General features: G+C 43.8%; 2 protein-coding genes across 3 annotated transcripts; one reads left to right on the top strand and one right to left on the bottom strand.

Annotated features, from left to right (window-relative positions):
* Positions 1 to 13,522: 13,522 nt before the first annotated feature.
* Positions 13,523 to 14,293, bottom strand: LOC121792253 (17.3 kDa class I heat shock protein-like). The gene has a single exon (XM_042190125.1). It carries the CDS (start codon positions 14,132 to 14,134, stop codon positions 13,664 to 13,666), a length of 471 nt encoding a protein of 156 aa, XP_042046059.1. The 5' UTR covers positions 14,135 to 14,293; the 3' UTR covers positions 13,523 to 13,663.
* A 360-nt stretch (positions 14,294 to 14,653) lies between these two features.
* On the top strand, positions 14,654 to 17,248 carry LOC121792245 (29 kDa ribonucleoprotein, chloroplastic-like). 2 transcript variants are annotated; one of them, XM_042190118.1, is made up of 5 exons: positions 14,654 to 15,100; positions 15,325 to 15,426; positions 15,564 to 15,938; positions 16,216 to 16,312; positions 16,885 to 17,248. In XM_042190118.1, exons 1-4 carry the CDS (start codon positions 14,768 to 14,770, stop codon positions 16,264 to 16,266), a joined length of 861 nt encoding a protein of 286 aa, XP_042046052.1. In that variant the 5' UTR covers positions 14,654 to 14,767; the 3' UTR covers positions 16,267 to 16,312; positions 16,885 to 17,248. The 2 variants fall into 2 exon arrangements, with proteins under 2 accessions (XP_042046052.1, XP_042046051.1); XM_042190117.1 differs by lacking the exon at positions 16,885 to 17,248 and having other exon boundaries at positions 16,216 to 16,444.
* Positions 17,249 to 19,478: the final 2,230 nt, after the last annotated feature.

Here is a 19,478-nt window from a genome sequence, read left to right as displayed (position 1 = left end):
TACTAATAAGACTCGAGAAATTCACATACTTATAGGAATGCATGCCCCTACTTGATTTCTTTTATCATTTGTTCACCGTTAGAAAATTTTATAAACTTGCATATTAATTAAATTGGGAAATTAATTAATAGCACTTCTTTATTAAACTTAATTATTTCTGTGACTTGAGAACGTCGTCTCCCTCTTTCTTTCCATTTCCTTAGCGGCCGCCCGAGGCGTCGCGGGGCGATGCCGGTCGGCCACTTACGCCCAAAATTCCTCCGTTGGCTCCTCGTATATTCCATCATAATATCGAAAAAAAAAATCCCAAAATTTATTTAAGCGCATAATTGAATTATCGCAACTATTTCCCTTTGAACTATATTTATTTCGGACTTAGGATAAAATTATTCATCCTTCGAAATATTCCGGAATTAATTAAATAATTCGCCACTATTAATTATCGGCCCAAAGATTTATTTAAAAGCCCAAGACTTAATTATTTTCCCACCTTATATCTCCAATTTAAAATTTTAAAAGCCCAACAAAATTTAATTGAAGCCCAACTAACCAAAACATCCCATTTAATTTAATAGGCCCACTTCCTTTAAACAAACAAAGGCCCAAGAATAATGACCCACCAAGCAATACTCCCTTCTCCACTATCGGCCCTATCTCTCTCTTCCTCCTTCATCTCTTTCCCCCACATCAAAAGATCCCCAATTTGAGAGAAAACTCAATTTCCCGTCGCCTCCCTCAATCTCTCCCCAAATTCGGACTCAATTCTCCTCCAACACCGATGTCCGGCGGCTGGGCAACCACTCCCGTCAAGTCGTCGTCGACCGTCTATTCATACTCTCCTCCATCTTTTCTAATTCCCACAACTTAAGAAATCCCCCAAATCGGAGGTCACTGCTGCTCGGTTTACCTCTCCAGCCACCGCCACCGCCACCGTTCCTCCTCCGCAACCGGCTCCAATTCGCCGCCCCGCGTACACCGCCGTCGTCGCCCGCACTGGTCGACCTGTTAGAGCAGCAGCTACTGCCGGTCAGGGTTCCGCCGCTGCGGTAGTCGCCGTGTAGGTTCACCCCTCCGTCGCACGCCGCTGTACCGTCGGCGGTAGCGCCGGTTCGCCGCCGTGGAGTCACCGCAGCCGAGCAGCAGCGCTGAGTCAGGCGCCTGCTGTCGCTGATCCGTCGCCGCCGGGAACCGCTGCTGTCCCAGCCTACCGGTCAGCCTCCGATTGACTCCGAGTCCACCCCGAACCGACACCGCGTAGCCCCGAACAACTCCGAACAGCCCCGAAACGTCCCGGAACTAACCCGTTCAGCCCCGAAAGATAAGTTCCCTTTACCAAGTTCTTTCGCATTTCGATTTAATCGTGGGAGTGTTCAATTGTGTTAATTGCTTGAGTTATGCGATTAGTTCGGATGATGGTATGTTTATGCACAAACTGATGATTGAAACTCGAAATTTGGAGGGAGTATACCTTCAATTGACAGATCGTGAAAAAGAAGCAACTTGATGAATCCCTCTGTATCTATTTCAATAGTCTATTTCAATAGTCAGTTCCTCCTCAACTTGGTTGAATAGATAACCACAGATCAAAACCGGAGTCTTGAACTCACGGTTCCTCTCTATTTCTTTTCTTTCCAGATTGTTGGTAGAATTAGGAAACTGATTTGTGAAGGGCAGATTATAAAGGGAAGGTAGTTGATAGATTTGGGGAAGATTCATGGAGTGGTGGTGAAAAAGATTGTATATCTATATATATATGTATAAAAGATGGCTGTGAAAGTGGCGTGGGTAGCAAGGCAGCAAGTTGCTAACATTCTTATCCCATCTTTCTTTTTCTTTTTATTTTATTTTATTTTATTATTTAAGTATTATATTTATTTACTTATTTGTTTAATTTGGTGTAGGAAAAAAAATCCAGTTTAAGCTCGTGGTTTTGGTGTAGGAAAACAAATAACATCCATAGTCTTCCCTGATGATGTACCGAACTTTCTTGGAGTACGAGCACGACCGTTGAACGGGCTGCGTGAACTTTTCCCTAATTGTAATAGATAAGGATTTGATAAATTTGTATAATAGTAATTTAGCGGACTTCGGAGATATGTCAGACATTATAAATTTTTATTTGGTGTTACCTTTTTTTTACTTGAAATATTCGTTCGAGAACGAAGCAACGATTATTTATAATTCCAAGATCAATTATTATACATGAAAATGACAGATTTCGAATACTACAACGATCACTTATTATTTATCTTTAGGCTAATAATAATAAGGTACGAAAGTTCGGGTTGTTACAATTATACACTTAAACACTTTCTTAAAATATGTGTCAACTCAACCGGGATTCCTAAAGCGGGACGGATGGAGTATGATATTGTTGAGATTTCAGGTTTGGATACCCGCGGGCAGGGGCAGACACACTCAAAGAGAGGGTAAGGCTTAAGCCCTTACCTAAAATGATATTTTTATGTTTTTTCTACTTCTATTTTTTTAAAATAAATATAAAATTGTGTTAAGTCCTTGTAAGTCCTTTTGAAGGTTAAATTACTAAAAAATTTTATGAATAGAGGGACTGAACTTAATTTAAATTAAAAATTTCAAGAGCAAAATAAAAAACAACGGCGGTCGAGCTGGCTAGGAAGAAGAAGACTAACTTTAAAAAGGTTACTATTATAATATAATTATATTATAAATACTCCTTTTGAAAAGTTCAGAGTACTTAGAGCATGCGCAGCGGTGGCGTCCGTCGCCACCGCCGTCCGCGCCGCTGGCACGGCGCTGCTCGATGTATCGAGCACGTCCTTGCCAGCGGACGCACACGTGGCGCGCTCCCATTCGTCAACGGCATAGCCGTTGTGTTTAAACATTTTTTATTTTTTTTTAAAAAATCGGTGTTTAATTATAAATAATGCTAAAAAATAAAAAAAAATTTCTAAATCCCAAAAATATGGCCGTTTTTTTCCCGTTTTTTCTTAATTTTTTTGATTTTTTTTCCCAAAATCATCTATAAATACACACATTCATCACTCATTTATCACATCAATTCATCTCTCATTCATCTCTCATTCATAATTCTTATACAAACTATCAACACATTCAACCTTCACTCAAAACATCAAATGGATTTCACTCATCTCATGGCGGAAGCGGAGCGCGAAGAACAAGAATACTACGAACAACATCGTGCCGCTTACGAAGCATATGTCGCGGCGAATACCCCCGCTCATCCTCCTCAACGCACTAGATCAAATCGCCGCTACATCCATCGTGACCGGGAGGGAGCCCACGAAAGGCTCGTTGCCGACTACTTTGCCGACCATCCGCGGTTTCCGACAGATTACTTCAGGCGCCGTTTTCGAATGTCAAAGCGCTTGTTCATGCGAATTGTCAACACATTGTCCGCATGTGTTGAATACTTTCAAACAGGTGTAGATGCAGCCGGCCGACAAAGTATCACGGCGTTGCAGAAGTGTACGTGTGCCATCCGACAACTCGCTACTGGGCAAACGGCCGACATCTTTGACGAATATTTGCATATCGGTGAGTCCACTGGAATCCTTTGTTTAAAGAATTTTTGCGAGGGCGTTCGTTCTGCTTTTGGGGATGAATTCCTTCGGGCACCCACCACCGATGATTGCCAACGGTTGCTTCGTCTTCACGAATCAGTCCATGGCTTTCCCGGAATGCTTGGCAGCATTGACTGCATGCATTGGAGGTGGAAGAATTGCCCGACTGCTTGGAGGAGGCAACACTTAAGCGGTCACAAAGGCGGCGGCCCAACACTTATCCTTGAGGCGGTCGCCGACTATCGCCTATGGATTTGGCATGCATATTTCGACGTTGCCGGATCCAACAACGACTTGAACGTGCTCTATTCTTCACACCACTCTTCAATGATGTGATGAATGGTGTAGCACCGACGATCGACTTCACCATCAACGGAAATACATACCGCATGGGTTACTATCTCGCCGATGGTATCTACCCTAGGTGGTCGACGTTCGTGAAGACGCTCCACAACCCGCACGACCCGAGACGGGTTCTTTTTGCGCAGCGTCAAGAGTCAGCGCGGAAGGACGTCGAAAGAGCCTTCGGGGTCCTTCAAGCTCGATTCAACATTGTGAAGGCCTCGGCTCGGCTGTGGTATGTGAATAATATCGCCGACATCATGTTCACGTGTATTATATTACACAACATGATTATAGCCGACGAAGGGCCGAGGGCGGCTAGCTTCTACGACGAGGACGAAGCCGGAAGCTCAACAGCGAGGTCTCCCCCACGCCGAGGCGAGCATACGACGGTTGGCCAGAGGATCGAGACAAGACACACAATGCGCGATACTCGAATCCACAATCAACTACAAGAAGACCTAATCAACCACATATGGGCGAAATTCGGCAACGAGTAGTGGTTTTTTTAATATTTAGGATTTTAATTATGTAATTTTTAATTTTTAGGATTTTAATTATGTAATTTTTCATTTTTAGGATTTTAATTACGTAATGTTTAATTTTATTTGTCATTTGTAATATTTATTGTGGTTTTTAAATGAATTTTAATATTATGGAAATGTTATTGTTTAATTGAATTTTAAATTAATTGTGCTCGTCCTTGCGGAAGAGCACAGTTGTGGGTGTTGTGCTCTTGCTAGAGAGCATGCATGAATAGTACCGCCCGGGCTCACAACCGTGCCACTGGCAAGAGCACGGTTGTGGATGCTCTTAAACTTTAAAACTGGTTGAGATTTGGGCCCACAGTTATACCACCCAATTCTCTTGTTCATTGTTTTCTATTCAAAAACTTAGAACTAAGCAATTTAGAATTTTATATTGTGTTTTAGGCCACCCGCCGAGCTTCACGCGGGTGGCCTGTAATCCATCACGTCGGAACGAGACGGCGGCGTGACGTGTTGCAGCGCCCCGTCTCATCCCCAGCCCGCCGAGCGTTCCGTCCTGTCGAGACGGATGACGAGACGTCTCGCCACGCGCCAGTGCGACGTGGCGCGCTCCGGCGCCATGCGTGACGCCCACTCGCCGGCCCGCGAGTGGGCATCGCCACGCTGACGCAATAAATTAATTTTTTTAAAATTCAAATTAAAAAAAATATTAAAAAATAAAAAACCGTAATATTACCGTTTTTTCTTTTTTATTTTTTACTCTATAAATACTCCTAATTCATCACAATTTCACACACAAATACACATCTATTCTTCCCAAATCATCTTCATTTCCTCTCCAATTTTCATCTAACCTCTCATCACAAAATGTCCGGCGACGAAAACTCTGGCCGTGGCGGCTCCGGCGGGTTCGACATCAACGCTTTCGGCGACTGGGGGCATGTACAATGTCCTGGATGGTGGTTCCGGTTCGTCGACGCCGGGCACCCAGGGTTCGTCGACGCCGGGGGTACCAACCACCCCGTCCCTCCGCCCCGAGGTATTCGCAGGGATTATCCCAGATTCGGGAGGATTATTCCGTTGAACCAACTCCGGAAGAAGACCGAGGCGGTGGAGGAGGCCGAGGCGGTGGAAGCTCCAGGGCGGAGGAGGAAGAGGAGGAGGAGGATCTAGGCCGACATCCGTACAGCCACAAAGAAACGCTGGCGGTGTACAACGCCTGGATCAGCGTCTCGTACGATCCCATCGTCGGGAATCAACAATCCCGGAAGTACTTCTGGGAAAAGGTCACCGAGGCCTACCAAGAGATTAAGCTGAAGGGGTCCCGCCGCCGCACATTTAAGATGCTCCGCGCTCACTTTGACCAAGTCGACAGAGAGGTCAAAAAATTATGTGCCATCTACAAGTGTGAAGCGGCTCATTACCAAAGTGGAGCCGACATTCTGAGGTAGGCTTTGCGAGTCTACTTCGACGACACCGGAAAACAATTCAAACATGTCGATGTTTGGGAGGTCATCAAAGACGAGGAAAGGTGGGTCGGCGGTCTCCGGTCCAGCTCGGGCTCGACCTCGACCTCGAAGCGCATGAAGCATACGGCGGGTGGCCAATACTCGTCTAGTGAGGGCAGTTCGGGCAGTGCCGCACAAGAGTTTGACTCGCAGGAGGTTGAGGGCACGGTAGACGATGCCGGGGGTCCTCCCGTGGGCGCCGTCGGCCGCAAGAGAGAAATGCGGTGAAGGCGGTTACAGGGAGGAGTGGCCGAGCCGAATCAGGCCAGGTGGGCTCGGGCTCGGGGGCACCCTCGAACTCCCTAATGTCCATGTACATGACCGCCACAATGGCGGACACTTCCCGCATGACGCCTCCCCAATACTAAGCCTATCTTGCCGGAATTGAGTTTATGGCAAGACAACTTGGTATTCTGTCGGAAAAATTCTTTTTTTGGTAAAGCATGTTAATTGAATTCCATTTTAATGAAGAAGATTAGATTTATTCCGAATGGGGGAGTGACGCACAAGGGTTATGCGTCGTTATTAATGAAACGCACAACCCTTATGCGTCTTTGGTTAATGACGCACAAGGGTTATGCGTCGTTGAACGACGCATAAGGGTTATGCGTCTTACCCTAATAACGCATAACCCTTGTGCGTCACACTGGTTAGTATTCCTGCCTGGGATACTAATCACTTATGTATTTGCCAAAAACAAATGTTTAGAATAACTCATTTTTATCAAATACTAATCACTTAAAAAAATGCGATGTTGCCAGGGATCGAACCCGGGTCACCCGCGTGACAGGCAGGAATACTAACCAGTGTCACGCACAAGGGTTATGCGTCATTAGGGTAAGACGCATAACCCTTATGCGTCGTTGAACGACGCATAACCCTTGTGCGTCATTAACCAAAGACGCATAAGGGTTATGCGTTTCATTAATAACGACGCATAACCCTTATGCGTCACTCCCTCTTCTGGAATAAATCTAATCTCCTTCGTTAAAATGGAATTCCATTATTCGGCTAGAAAAAAGTAGAAAGACCTCGTATTCTGTCTCCAGGTGACTTCAGTGCACCTCCACCGCCTTCGGGGGATGATTCGCCGACGGAGTAGTTTTTTATTTTTTATAAAATTTTATTTTAAATTATGTAATTTTTATTTTTTTAAGATTTTAATTATGTGTTTTTTTTTATTTTTTTGAATTTTAAGTTGTATTTTTATTTTATGTTGTAATTTTATTTTATTTAATGAAGTGTGTTTTTATTAATTGAATTTGGTTGGAAATAAAAATAAAAAATGAAATGGAACGAATAGTAATTTAAGAGACGGTTAAAGGACGGATAAGAGATGGAGGATTGCCGGTTCTGTCATTTAGTTAAAAGATGGAGTAAAAAATACACTGAGACTCATAAATAGTAATTTAAGGGATGGATAAGAGACATCGTTGAAGATGACCTTATCATAGTCTTAAAAACTAATTTGACCAAATACCCAAAAATTACTCCATCCGTCCCACATAATTTGGGACACTTTGACCGGGCATGAGTTTTAAGAAATATAATGAAAAGTGAGTTGAAAATGTTAGTGGAATGTGAGTCCTACTTTTATATATTAGTTTTATAATTAAATGTGAGTAGGAATGAGTTAGTGAAATGTGAGGTCCACTATCAAAAATGGTAAAAGTGAAATGGGTCAAATTATGTGGGACGGTCAAAAATGGAAAACTGGGTCAAATTATGTGGGACGGAGGGAGTATTACTTTTGCCTCAGGCCATCCACAACGCTGTTCCTATACCGTTCCTATACCGTTCCTTAAACCACTATTTGAGGGCCCCTCTGTACTTTTTTACTCCATTCCTTAACTAAGGAACGGAACCTGCAACCCTCCGTTCCTTAACCGTTCCTTAAATTACTATTCATTCAATTTCATTTTTTTTATTTCCAACTAAATTCAATTAAAAAAACACACTTTATTAAAAAACAAACACACTTTATTAAAAAACACACAACATTAAAAAAAATTACAACTTAAACTTAAAAAAATAAAAAGCACACAATTAAAATCCTAAAAAAATAAAAAGCACACAATTAAAATCCTAAAAAAATAAAAGTACACAATTTTAATAATTTCATCCGCCAAAATTTGCCCAAATGTGCTCAATTAGATCCTGTTGGAGTTGGGTGTGGGCACTAGAGTCGCGTGTCCTTGCACGAATAGATAACCGTTCTTGTATAGACAGATGTGCTCCACTTCGAGGCGGACTACTTGCGGTTGAGCTTTCGGGGGATTCGTCGTCGAACCAATTTCTCGCCTCGGATCCTTCGTCTTGGACAATCATGTTGTGCAAGATTATGCACGTATACATGATGTCGACCATGTTTTCCATGAACCACGTACGAGACGGGGCTTTGATGATGTTGAAGCGCGCTTGGAGAACCCCGAACACCCTCTCCACATCCTTGCGAGCAGCCTCCTGCTTCTGCGCAAAAAGAGCCTGCTTTGGGTTCGCAGACCCACTGCACGTCTTCACGAAGGTAGGCCACTTCGGGTAGATGCCATCGGCGAGATAGTACCCCATTTTATAAAGCCGGTTGTTGGCGACGAAGTTGATGGCCGGCGCTTTACCATCCAAAACTTCGGTCAAGAGGTCGGACTGGTGGAGCACGTTTACGTCGTTGTTCGACCCGGAGACCCCGAAGTACGCATGCCAGATCCAAAGGCGGTAGTCGGCAATGGCCTCAAGTATAACGGTTGGGTGGGTGTCTTTGTGGCCGCTCGTGTAGGACCCCTTCCACGCCACCGGGCAATTCTTCCATTGTCAGTGCATGCAATCGACGCTGCCGTGCATCCCGGGGAATGCGTGCACTGTTTCGTGAAGGTCGAGCAGGAACTGACAATCGGTCGTGCTTGGCCTTCGGAGAAATTCGTCGGTGAAGGCTGTCCGGACGCCTTTGCAGAATTTGAGCAAGCACATTCGCCCAGTGCTGTCTCCGATGTGGAGGTATTCGTCGAACATGTCGGCCGTTTGTCCAGTCGCAAGCTGGCGGATTGCTGCAGTACATTTCTGCAGCGTCGTGTGGCTGGGACGGCCGACCGCGTCGTACCCTTCCTGGAAGAACTCTTCCCGGGCTGCCAAAGTATTCCCGATGTGGAGAAATAAAGGTTTCCCCATGCGGAAACGGCGACGGAAGTACGTATCTCCCCAAACCGGGTTATCACAGAAGTAGTCGCGTACTAACCTTGCAGCGGCTTCCTCCCGGTTACGATGGGTGTACGTACGGGAGCGTCGTTGGGGCGGCGCGGCTTCTTCGGCCTCCCGTCGTCGATCTTCTTCAAGTGATTGTTGCAATATTTGACGCATTTGTTCAAAAGGATCCATTAGTTTGATTAAATTTGGGAGAAGGAAAGCAGAGTTGATTTGAGATGAAAATTGGGGTGGAAATAGAGAGGAATAGATGTGTGTTTGTGATTGAAATGAGTATGAAATATGAGTATTTATAGAGTAAATAAATAAATTAAAAATACAAAACGGATATAAAAAAACGGTCACATAACCGTTGCAAAATTTTATTTATTTTTATTAAATTCGAATTTTTTTTTAAAATTGAATTATTGCATCACCGGGACGAAGCCCACTCGCGGGGCAGCGAGTGGGCTTCACGCGTCGAATGGGAGGCTGCCACGTCGCCTCGGCGCGTGGCGGAACGTTTCGTTCCGCGTTCCTCCGGAACGGAACGCGACACGGCATAGGAACGGCATGGGCACGGAATGGCGACGGAACGGAGCCTGCAACGCGTGTCGCCGCGGAACCGTTCCACCGCAACGGCATAGGAACCGCAACGGCACAGCGTTGCGGGTGCCCTCAGAGAGAGAGAAGCGCCGCCACGAAACCATCCACCGCTTGAAGCGAGGACACTTTCCGCCCACTCTCCTCCGTCATCGCAGCTCTAATCAACTATCTAATCTCCGCTGCTTTCCTCCTCATCTCCGCCGCTCCCATCACCGCCTCAATCGCTTTCCCCACATCCTCTCTCTAACGCCGCTCTCCACTCCCCTAGCCACCTCCACGCACACCCACATCTGATCGGCCACCCGACGATCGGAACCCCTGGCTCAAGCTCTCCGACTCCGCCACCGAATTCCATCCGCAGTGGCTCACGAACGAGCCTATTGATCGATGGCAGCAGCTGCCTCGCCCACGATCGGATCAGCAATACCTCCGATCGCCGCTCGAAACCGTCGGGGAGCCACTCGGATTTGAAATCGGATCGTGAGTCAAAGTCCGTCGGGGCCGATGCATCAACTTTATTCTAAAACGCAAGAAAGATGTCAATTTTAATCCAACAATTTAGCCCATGGAGATTTCATACCTTCCACCGACGCAGTGTCAATTATCTAGACGAACATTCACCTTCCACTGTGCGTTACGCGAGGAGCATGTACCTAAACACACTGTGGCAGAAGCGATTTTCAAGACTGTGAACGGCGACAAATCTAGTGGGTAGTAGAGATGCTGAAAAATTAGGGATGTTGGTGTTTTATTCTTTTGCAGGTGAGCTATAGAGTGAAATATGTGGATTTTGGGGGAGAAAGAATTTGGGAGGGGTAAAGCTGCCAATTCATCTTCATTTCTGGGTGTAGACTTTGTGGCAAGCTTCAAATACCACCAAATTACCATGATTTCATTTCTGCACATAACAACAAGGAACAGTGCGGGCTCTCCACATTTGAAGCTTGCTCCTTAAACGCCCATAAGAGCATCCACAACGGTGGCGTTCGTCGCCACGGCCGTCCGCACCACTGGCACGGACGCTACCCGCCGTCGCTGCGCTCGCGCCACTGGCACGGCGCTGCTCGATGCATCGAGCAGCGCCGTGCCAGTGAGCAGCTAACGTGGCGCGCTGGGATTCGTCAACGGCATAGCCGTTGTGTTTAAATTTTTTTTAATTAAAAAATCAGTTTTTAATTAAAAAAAAACCGATAAAAAATAAAATTTTTTTTCACTTCCCAAAAAAAATATATCCGTTTATAAGCGTTTTTTTCCACTTTTTAAATTTTTTTTTCATTTTTTACCCCAAAAATACACACTTTCATCTATAAATACCCACAATTTCACTCCCAAAAATTCACATCAAACTACACAATTCTCATCTTCATTCTCTCATATCTATTTTCATCTTCAATCTCTCATATCCATTTTCATCTTCATTCTCTCATACCTTACAACATCACTATGTCCGGCCAAGACGATAACCCTACGGGCTCCCACGGTTGGAACCCCGAATGGTTCGGTTGACAACCGTTTCCTAGTCCGGAAACGGACTATTCGGCCCCTCCTCTCACCCAAGATTCGGGCGTTCCGGGTGGCTACCGGCCATACTCGGTCCATGAGCAAGGTGCCTCCGATGGTCGATACAGGTGGACACCGGAGCCTAGGCCTCCCGTCCCTTCCCAAACTCCGACTCCTCCATCTCGCGCCGGTGTCCGCACAACCTACTCACCGGCGGAGATGGATAGATTGTTCAAGGCGTACTTGGAAATCTACGAAGATGCCGTGGTTGGCACGAACCAATCCGGCAATCACTTTTGGTAGCGCGTCTCTCGGCGGTACAATGCAAACCGGCCGCCGGGAACGATCGAGCGCAACGAGAGTATGGTGCGCAACTGCATCGGCCGAGCCAACGACGAAATTGGCAAGTTCAATGGCTATTTCCTCCAGGAGTCGCGGAATGCCGGGAGCGGCCGGAGCGAGGTCGACATCATCACTGCGGCGCTGAGCACCTACCAATCCATGAGCGGTAAGTCGTTCAAGTACCTAAATGTTTGGCAGGAAACGAGGACGCACCCGAAGTATCTGGGAGGCGTAACATCCTCCTCTAGCGGCTCCTCCAAACGGTCACGGTCGGCATCCCTATCCGACGCCGGCGAAGAAGTGGCTAGCCAACTCGCCGAAGCTAACTTGGGTAGCCCCGACGCCGGACCAAACGGTTCCCGACGCCGACCGCAAGGAAGGAAGAAGGCGGCGGCCGAACGCCGTCGCGCCGCGACTCCATCTGCCCCCGAACCCGCACCCTATGTTCCACCTCCACCCCCGAACAACTCGTTGTGGGCCCTTTTGGCCCAACTCAATATGGCCGATAGGTCAACTATGACCCCCACGCAACTTCAAACGCACGAGGACATGATATTGGGTCTCAAAAAACAATTGGGGTTGGTGCCGCCGGATGCGTAGTCTTCTTCGGGTAATATTAGCCAATAATCATGTACTTTTTAATTTTTAGGAGTTAATTACGTAATTTTTAATTTTTAGTTTTTTAATTATGTAATTTTTAATTTTTATGATTTTAATTATGTAATTTTTAATTTTTAGGATTTTAATTATGTAATTTTTAATTTTTAGGATTTTAATTATGTCTCTTTATTTTATTTGTAATATTTATTGTGGTTTTTTAATGAATTTTAGTATTATGGAAATGTTTTTGTGTAATTGAATTTTAAATTAATTGTGCTCGTTCTTGCGGAAGAGCACAGCTGTGGGTGTTGTGCTCTTGCCAGAGAACAGACAGAAAAAGTGGGGTCGGGCCCACAACTGTGCCGCTGGCAAGAGCACGGTTGTGGATGCTCTAAAGGATCAGATTTGAGCCCATTTCTTGCTATAACAAGGAACTTGAACAGGTCTAAAGGGCCGGATTGCTATCATTTATAAATGTTAAAATGCCTTGATTAAATTAAAAGTGCTGCGTTAAAAAGCCATGTAATTTGCGTAAGCAAATTTAAACTCATAACTTAACTAAACAAATTCTATTGGTTTATTTGCAAAGCAACTTTCTTCACATAAATATTATTTAAAAATATTTCCCATTAAATTCCACACAAACTCAATTAATAACTTGGACTATTTGGCAGTATTAATGCGTAAGCTGAGTTTTTCTCTCTTTATTATTCATTTCTTTTTAGTTCAATAATGCAAATATTTATTTTGTTTACTATTATTCATTGTATTGCGAAATTGAAACTATGCAAAAAATATATACAGTTTGTATTGTTAAATATATATAGGATTTTCTGATAAAATAATTGAGTTTTGTCTGTTCTATTTGAGTTTAAAATATTTGGAGTGGTGAATATTTTTGGGTAAACTACGAGTTTGAACTGTTTGAGTATTTTATCTGCATCTATAGCTATCACATGATAATATTTTAATTTATGCATTGATTTAGTTTTACTTATAAAATATTTATGCTTTTTATAGTTGTTATGTTTGTGATTACTGTTTTGCATAATTACTGTTTTGCATATATAATATAATACTCTCCCCTTCTCCAAAGAATATGCACTTTAGGTTCGACACGGGTTTTAATGCAAAATTGGTACAATAAGAGAGAGGTAGAGAGAAAAAGTAGAGGGAAATGAGTTATTGAAAAATACATATTTTTATGAGACGGACTAAAAAAGAAAGAGTTCATATTCTTGTGGGACGAAAGGAGTATAATATAAATGATAAAATTTATGTACAGTGGAGCCCTTATTGAAAAAATTTTCTGTATCCGCCCCTGCCCACGAGTACCTGAATATAAAAGGATTTATGGGCTGCTATGTTTACCCGAAAATAAGCACTATGGGCTGCTATGTTTACCCGAAAATAAACACAATCTTATTAAACGGATTTTTTTATGATAGTTTACATTACATGACTACACAGTGTCCGAAAATAAAAACACAATCTTCCCAGACTGAAAATCAAGAACAACTTGGTCGCCCAAATTTTCCACTTAACTAGAAATATCAATAGCCTTCACTTCTGGTTTCTTCACTTCCTCCTTTGGCACCGTCACCGTCAGCACCCCATTCTCCATCGACGCTTTCACTTGCTCCAACTTGGCATTCTCCGGCAGCCTGAAGCGGCGGCAGAACTTGCCGCTGCTCCTCTCCTCACGGTGCCACTTGTCGTTCTTCTCCTCCTGCTCCTTGCTCCTCTCTCCACTGATTTGCAGGATGCCACCATCCTCAACCTCAACCTTAACTTCCTCTTTCTTCAATCCGGGAACATCAACTTTGAAGAGATGGGCCTCCGGCGTCTCTTTCCAGTCGATGCGGGCGTTGGCCACCGCGCTGGTTTCACGGGCAGAGGAGGGAAAGTTGGTGGACAGAGGAAAGCCCTCGAAGGGATCCCATACATCCAGGGAGAAAGGGTCGAACACGTTGCTGCTGCGGCGCCCGAAGAAGCTCGGAATCAGAGACATTTTTGCTTATGCTCAGAAATTAATGAATTTGGTTGATTGATGATAACTTTTGTTACTCTTGAAATGCTTGATGGGGAATTGGGTAAAGGGAGATGATCATTTATAGCGCGAGGGGAGAATCGTGGTGGTACCCGAAGAGTCCAGATTGGGCTAGAGATGATCAACTCGGGATTTGACCAGTCGTTTCTAGATACCATCCGTTTTCTTCCACCTATTCTTTTTCTAACTAACAAACCAATTAAAAATATTCCATTAATCCCATTCAAAATGAGTAGTATTACAATTTTAACACAAGATACTCCAGTATGTAATGATCCACTTATTAAATAAATAAAGAATAAAATAAAAAGAGTGGTATTTTATTTTTAGAGTTATATACTCCACTTTAACGGAGTACTTCTCAGTGATTTTTTAAATATGAACAAAAAAGAGTACTACTATTATGCAATTATCGTAAAATGGAGGGACTCAATGCCGTAAACATGAATAATATGCTGCCGTTAACCTACATTTTTTTTTATTACTATCGGCGCCTTCCCTCTTCGCTACCCAAAACCCTGTTTCAATTATCTCTACCTTTACACACACAAAACAAAACCCTGTTTTCAATTACACACACAACACGCACTATCAATGGCTGCCTCTGCCCATTTCCTATCCTTAACCCCACGCACCCTCTCTCTTCACCACTCCAACTCCTCCGCCGCCTCTTCCTCCCCTTCTCTTTTCACACTCTCTTCCATCAAAGCCCTCCCCAAACTCGTTCTCGCGCTCTCTTCCGTCACTACCCGCGCTTCCAACTTTGTACGGAACGTCGCCTTCTTTTCGGACGTGGAGGAGGAGGAGGAGGGAGAAGCGGTTGAGATTCCCGGTTCGAAGCTGTTTGTGGGGAATTTGCCGTTTTCTGTTGATAGTTCTGTGCTTGCCGGCTTGTTTCAACAAGCCGGAACTGTGGAGGGGGTTGAGGTGACTTTATTTGCATTCGATGTGTTATTTTGTTATTCAATTTCATATATTTCATTCTCGAATGCTCTGTTTCTGGGTGGTTACTTCAAAAAGACTCTAATTCTAAAGATGCATTGTTGATTATAATTGAAATTAGGGTTTATAGTGTAATTAAAGGTTTTTGGGGTGCTGGTACTAATATCAGGGCTATTGTAATTTGTTAACTGAGTTACCATATTTTTCAGGTTATCCTCGACAAAGCCACGAGAAGAAGTCGGGGTTTTGGTTTCGTGGTGATGTCTTCGTTTGAGGAAGCTGAAGCTGCAGTTGAACAATTTAACGGATATGTAAGTTTTATCTTCAATAACTAACATGTGTAGCCTACTTCAACATTCGATTGCTCATATTGTTTTGTTGCTAATTTTGTGATGTCTTGGTTAACTCTTGTTTCATCATTTTTGTCAATTTTATGAATCTCTTTCAGGAAATTGAGGGCAGAGCTTTGCGTGTAAACTCTGGACCACCACCACCTAAAAGGGAAAGCTCTTTTGGAAGAAGGGATAACTCCTTTGGAGGATCCAGGGGACGGGAGCGACCAAGCTATGGAAACTCTTCATTCGAAGGACCTAGGGGGGGCCGCGAACGATCAAGTTATGGTAATACCAACAAGGTTTTTGTGGGTAACCTTTCATTTGATGTGGACGACTTTGCTCTCGAGTCTGTGTTTAGTGAGCACGGAAATGTTCAGGATGCAAGAGTGATTTGTGATAGAGATAATGGTAGATCAAGGGGATTCGGATTTGTAACCTACAGCTCGGCTGAAGAGGTCAACAAAGCCGTTGAGTCATTGGATGGCGCAGTAAGTATTGAGTAGTGACTTTAATGGCTTTATGGATGCAAGCTTTCGTGCCTGGGTTGTCTGTTTCTTTCTTTTGTGCACTCCCCGTATTGATGAGGCTTGAAATTATTATGACTTTTTTTTTATTTAGTATGAGAGTTTACATGCCCCACACACTGTTGCAACTCTCTCTCGTCAAATGCGCATGACATATTTGTGTTTTTATCAGGGCAACCACATGGTTCTTATTAACTAATTATGTATTAATTGACAAATCCGCAAAATTTGTTCTTGGCAGGAGCTGGAGGGTCGACCTATTCGAGTCAGTCCTGCTGAAGACCGTCGTTAAAATTTAAAACTGAAAACAATTTTGATCCTGTGAACGATCAGTCATGGTATTTATCTGGCCGAATTTTACTTTTGCTGCGGTCTCATGTATGGAAGTATATCTCAATATGTGTGTTCACTTTACCTGATATGTCAAGTTTAGGGAAGAAATCTGATCCATTTCTTCTATTCAGTGAGTATGATAAATATCTGACTGGCCCTAGATAATAGTTGGGGCCCTCACTGTTCACACCATATATGCCCAGTAAGTAATCATCAAAAAAAGATCGGACTAAAATCTGATGGGCCAAGTTTACTGAATGATTTGTTGCAAAAGATATCTTTACCCTCTGAGCCCCCCTAAAAAATCAGACGGCCTTGTATTTGATGGTGGGTAATAATGTCCTTACACACAAAAAGAGGAATCATATATTTCAAAACTGGGCCATATCATACTCACCGAACATTGTATATGAATCTTTAATGGTGGGCCATCCACTACCCAAATCTGTTCTAGTTTTTTATATGGGCTTTCCCAAATCTGTTCTAGTTTTTTATATGGGCTTTCCCAAATCTGTTCTAGTCTTATCTTTGTAAGGGAATCCAAGGAAGTTTACTACTTGTGTTATTTGTATACAAGATATAGCGAGGTCGGTGTCCCAAAGTGATGTGGTGATATGAAGTGGAACTACTGGTGAGTGGTGACTACACTCAAGTTGCAACCAAGTATTCAGCTTCTGCATCGTTGCAACTAGTGTAAATGTATGTTCGTTCCGAGCGTGATAGGAAGTATGTAATCCTCTAGTTATTTTGTTTTAACAATGACGGTTTTTGGCACATGGCATTTGGGTTGGAAAGAATTAGCAGGTGAGCCGTGAGCATTAATCACCACCCCTCACACATTCTTCCTCGTGAAACAAATTCCATCGGCTTTAGTGTACTTGTTTTTTTTGTTACATTCCATTTTGTGGGTTTGAATATGGTTTGCTGATTTTTTTTCAGTATTCTTATCCTGCTCATTTGTATAGCGCTTTTGTTCTATTGTGATATCCAATCTAGTGGTGGGGTAAAAAAACTAAATACCCCAGCACTTCATTTGTTTACATATTGAATATATGTATATATTGAAAAATATAAATATAATTTTATTACTAGTAATATATTAACCTTTATTAGATTCTAGTTTTAAGTTACCCTCACCTCACGCATTCTCACAATCACACGCCCTACTGGGAGCTTCACAACCTTGATGCTCCCTGTACTTTGCTGATATTTGCTGTGGCTTGTCCCACAGTGAGGTCTGCACCTCAGCCCCAGCTCGGCGCTTCTTGTTGTCACGCTGGCTCAGCCTTGTCTCTGTCTCGCCTCTTCAATGGTTGATTTCTCACTTCAGAGTTGAGTTTGATTTATTGTTGTTTTTATTTGTAATTTGTATGTCTAGTGGTATTGAGTTGGGTTGCGATTATTAAGTGTTTTGAAATCAAATAGGTAAATGAAACATTGTTTGATTACTTATTTAATGTTTGTTATCAAATTGTGAAATCTATCTTCATGATCTGCTGCTGTCTAATAGGGAATATAATAGAGCACTCACGATAGGCGGCCGTCTGGCCGTCGTGTGGGACGGTGCCCATTGCAAGCGCCGAGCTGTGGGATGCTTTTGTGGTCGGTCGGCGCTGGCTCGGTGCCTATTCTGCATCGTTCGACCACCGAGCGGGCGCAGTCCCACATTTTAATTAATTCTTTATTTTTTATTTTTTATATTTCACCTACAAATACCCTACTCCTAATTCATTTTTTGCATCCACTTTTCTCACTTCACTCTTCGACACCTAATTTTCACACTTTTCACTAAAAATGGCTTTTGGTGGTGATGCGGATCCAATTAACAAGTTCATCTCGGATTCCTTGGGGGAGCAAACGTTTGTGGAGTTAGACTGCGAATTGCAACGACGAATTCAGGCAGAGCTAGAGCCAGTGGTCACTCGACCAATCCAGCATCGATGTACAATCATCCGCAACCACGTCGGTGCCCATGATTGACTGTTTGCTGACTACTTTGCCTAGGAGCCGCAGTTGGGGTTGGCAGTTTTCTGTCGGTGTTTTAGAATGCGACGAGATCTTTTCTTGCACATAGTGTCAGCGTTGCAGGGGCGTTACAAGTACTTCCGGATGTGATGGGATGCCGGCGGGAAGTCCGTACTATAGCCGTTGCAATTATGCAGTTGGTTTATGGAGGACCGAATGACATGTTCGACGAGTACCTTCATATCAGCGACACTACTGGCTGCGAGTGTCTGAAGAATTTTATCAGCGTGTGATCGAAGTATTCAGGCCACATATCTTCGAAAGCGACCCCTCTCGACTGCCAAGGTCTAATGAATTTGCACGTGAGGGTGCGCCACTTTCTGGTAATGTTGGGCAGCATAGATTACTTGCATTGGAAATGGAAGAACTACCCGACCGCTTGGAAAGGCCAGTTCACGACTGGGTTCAAAGGCAAGAATCACACGATGATCCTCGAAGCCGTTGCTGATTACCGACTATGGATTTGACATGCATACTTTGGGGTTGCTGGGTTGAACAACGACATCAACGTCCTACAGCCGTCGCCCTCTTCAATGACCAGTGCCTTGGTGTGGGTCTGGCCTCACTTTCGTAGCCAACGACAACCAGCATAATATGTATGCGCTACTATTTGGCTGATGGATATACCCTAGGTGGTCCGTATTTGTGAAGATGATCAGATGCCCAATAGATCTAAACAAAGTTTACTTTGTGCAATGACAAAAGGGTGAGCAGAAGGATGTAGAGCGGGCATTTGGTGTGCTCCAAGCGCGATGGGCAGTGGTGACATGAATGTTCTACGATGACTGCATTGCCGATGTCATGTATGTATGTATCATGGATTGAATGATAGTCGGTCATGAAGGTTCAGAACTCACTAATTGGGCCAGTGAAGATGTTGCTGGATCAAGCCACGATGTGGCCATCGCCACGTACAGGTGGGTGTACCGCATGGTGACACTAAGCGGCTTCAGGTATTTGTTAGTATACGTCAACAAAAAGCCCATATTCAACTCCAACACGATATAACTGCATGACGACGCTGTTGACTGCCAACAATTGAGAAATGATCAAGGGTTAGTGAAGAACGGTTGACGGCGGTTACAACCGAGTGTAAAGAGTGGTTATCAAGATGCGGTTACTTGAAACTGATCTTGAAGCATTGAG

Source organism: Salvia splendens, chromosome 2 (assembly GCF_004379255.2).
Source record: "Salvia splendens isolate huo1 chromosome 2, SspV2, whole genome shotgun sequence".
Classification (NCBI taxonomy): Eukaryota; Viridiplantae; Streptophyta; class Magnoliopsida; order Lamiales; family Lamiaceae; genus Salvia; species Salvia splendens.
The sequence above is the reverse complement of the archived record's forward strand: the minus strand, read 5'-3'. Positions and strand labels throughout refer to the sequence as shown.

Coding starts and splice junctions, on each gene's coding strand:
- LOC121792253 (XM_042190125.1), bottom strand. CDS start 14,134: ATGTCTCTGATTCCGAGCTTCTTCGGGCGCCGCAGCAGCAACGTGTTC.
- LOC121792245 (XM_042190118.1), top strand. CDS start 14,768: ATGGCTGCCTCTGCCCATTTCCTATCCTTAACCCCACGCACCCTCTCT. Junction 15,101..15,324: donor GAACTGTGGAGGGGGTTGAG/GTGACTTTATTT, acceptor CATATTTTTCAG/GTTATCCTCGACAAAGCCAC. Junction 15,939..16,215: donor TTGAGTCATTGGATGGCGCA/GTAAGTATTGAG, acceptor TGTTCTTGGCAG/GAGCTGGAGGGTCGACCTAT.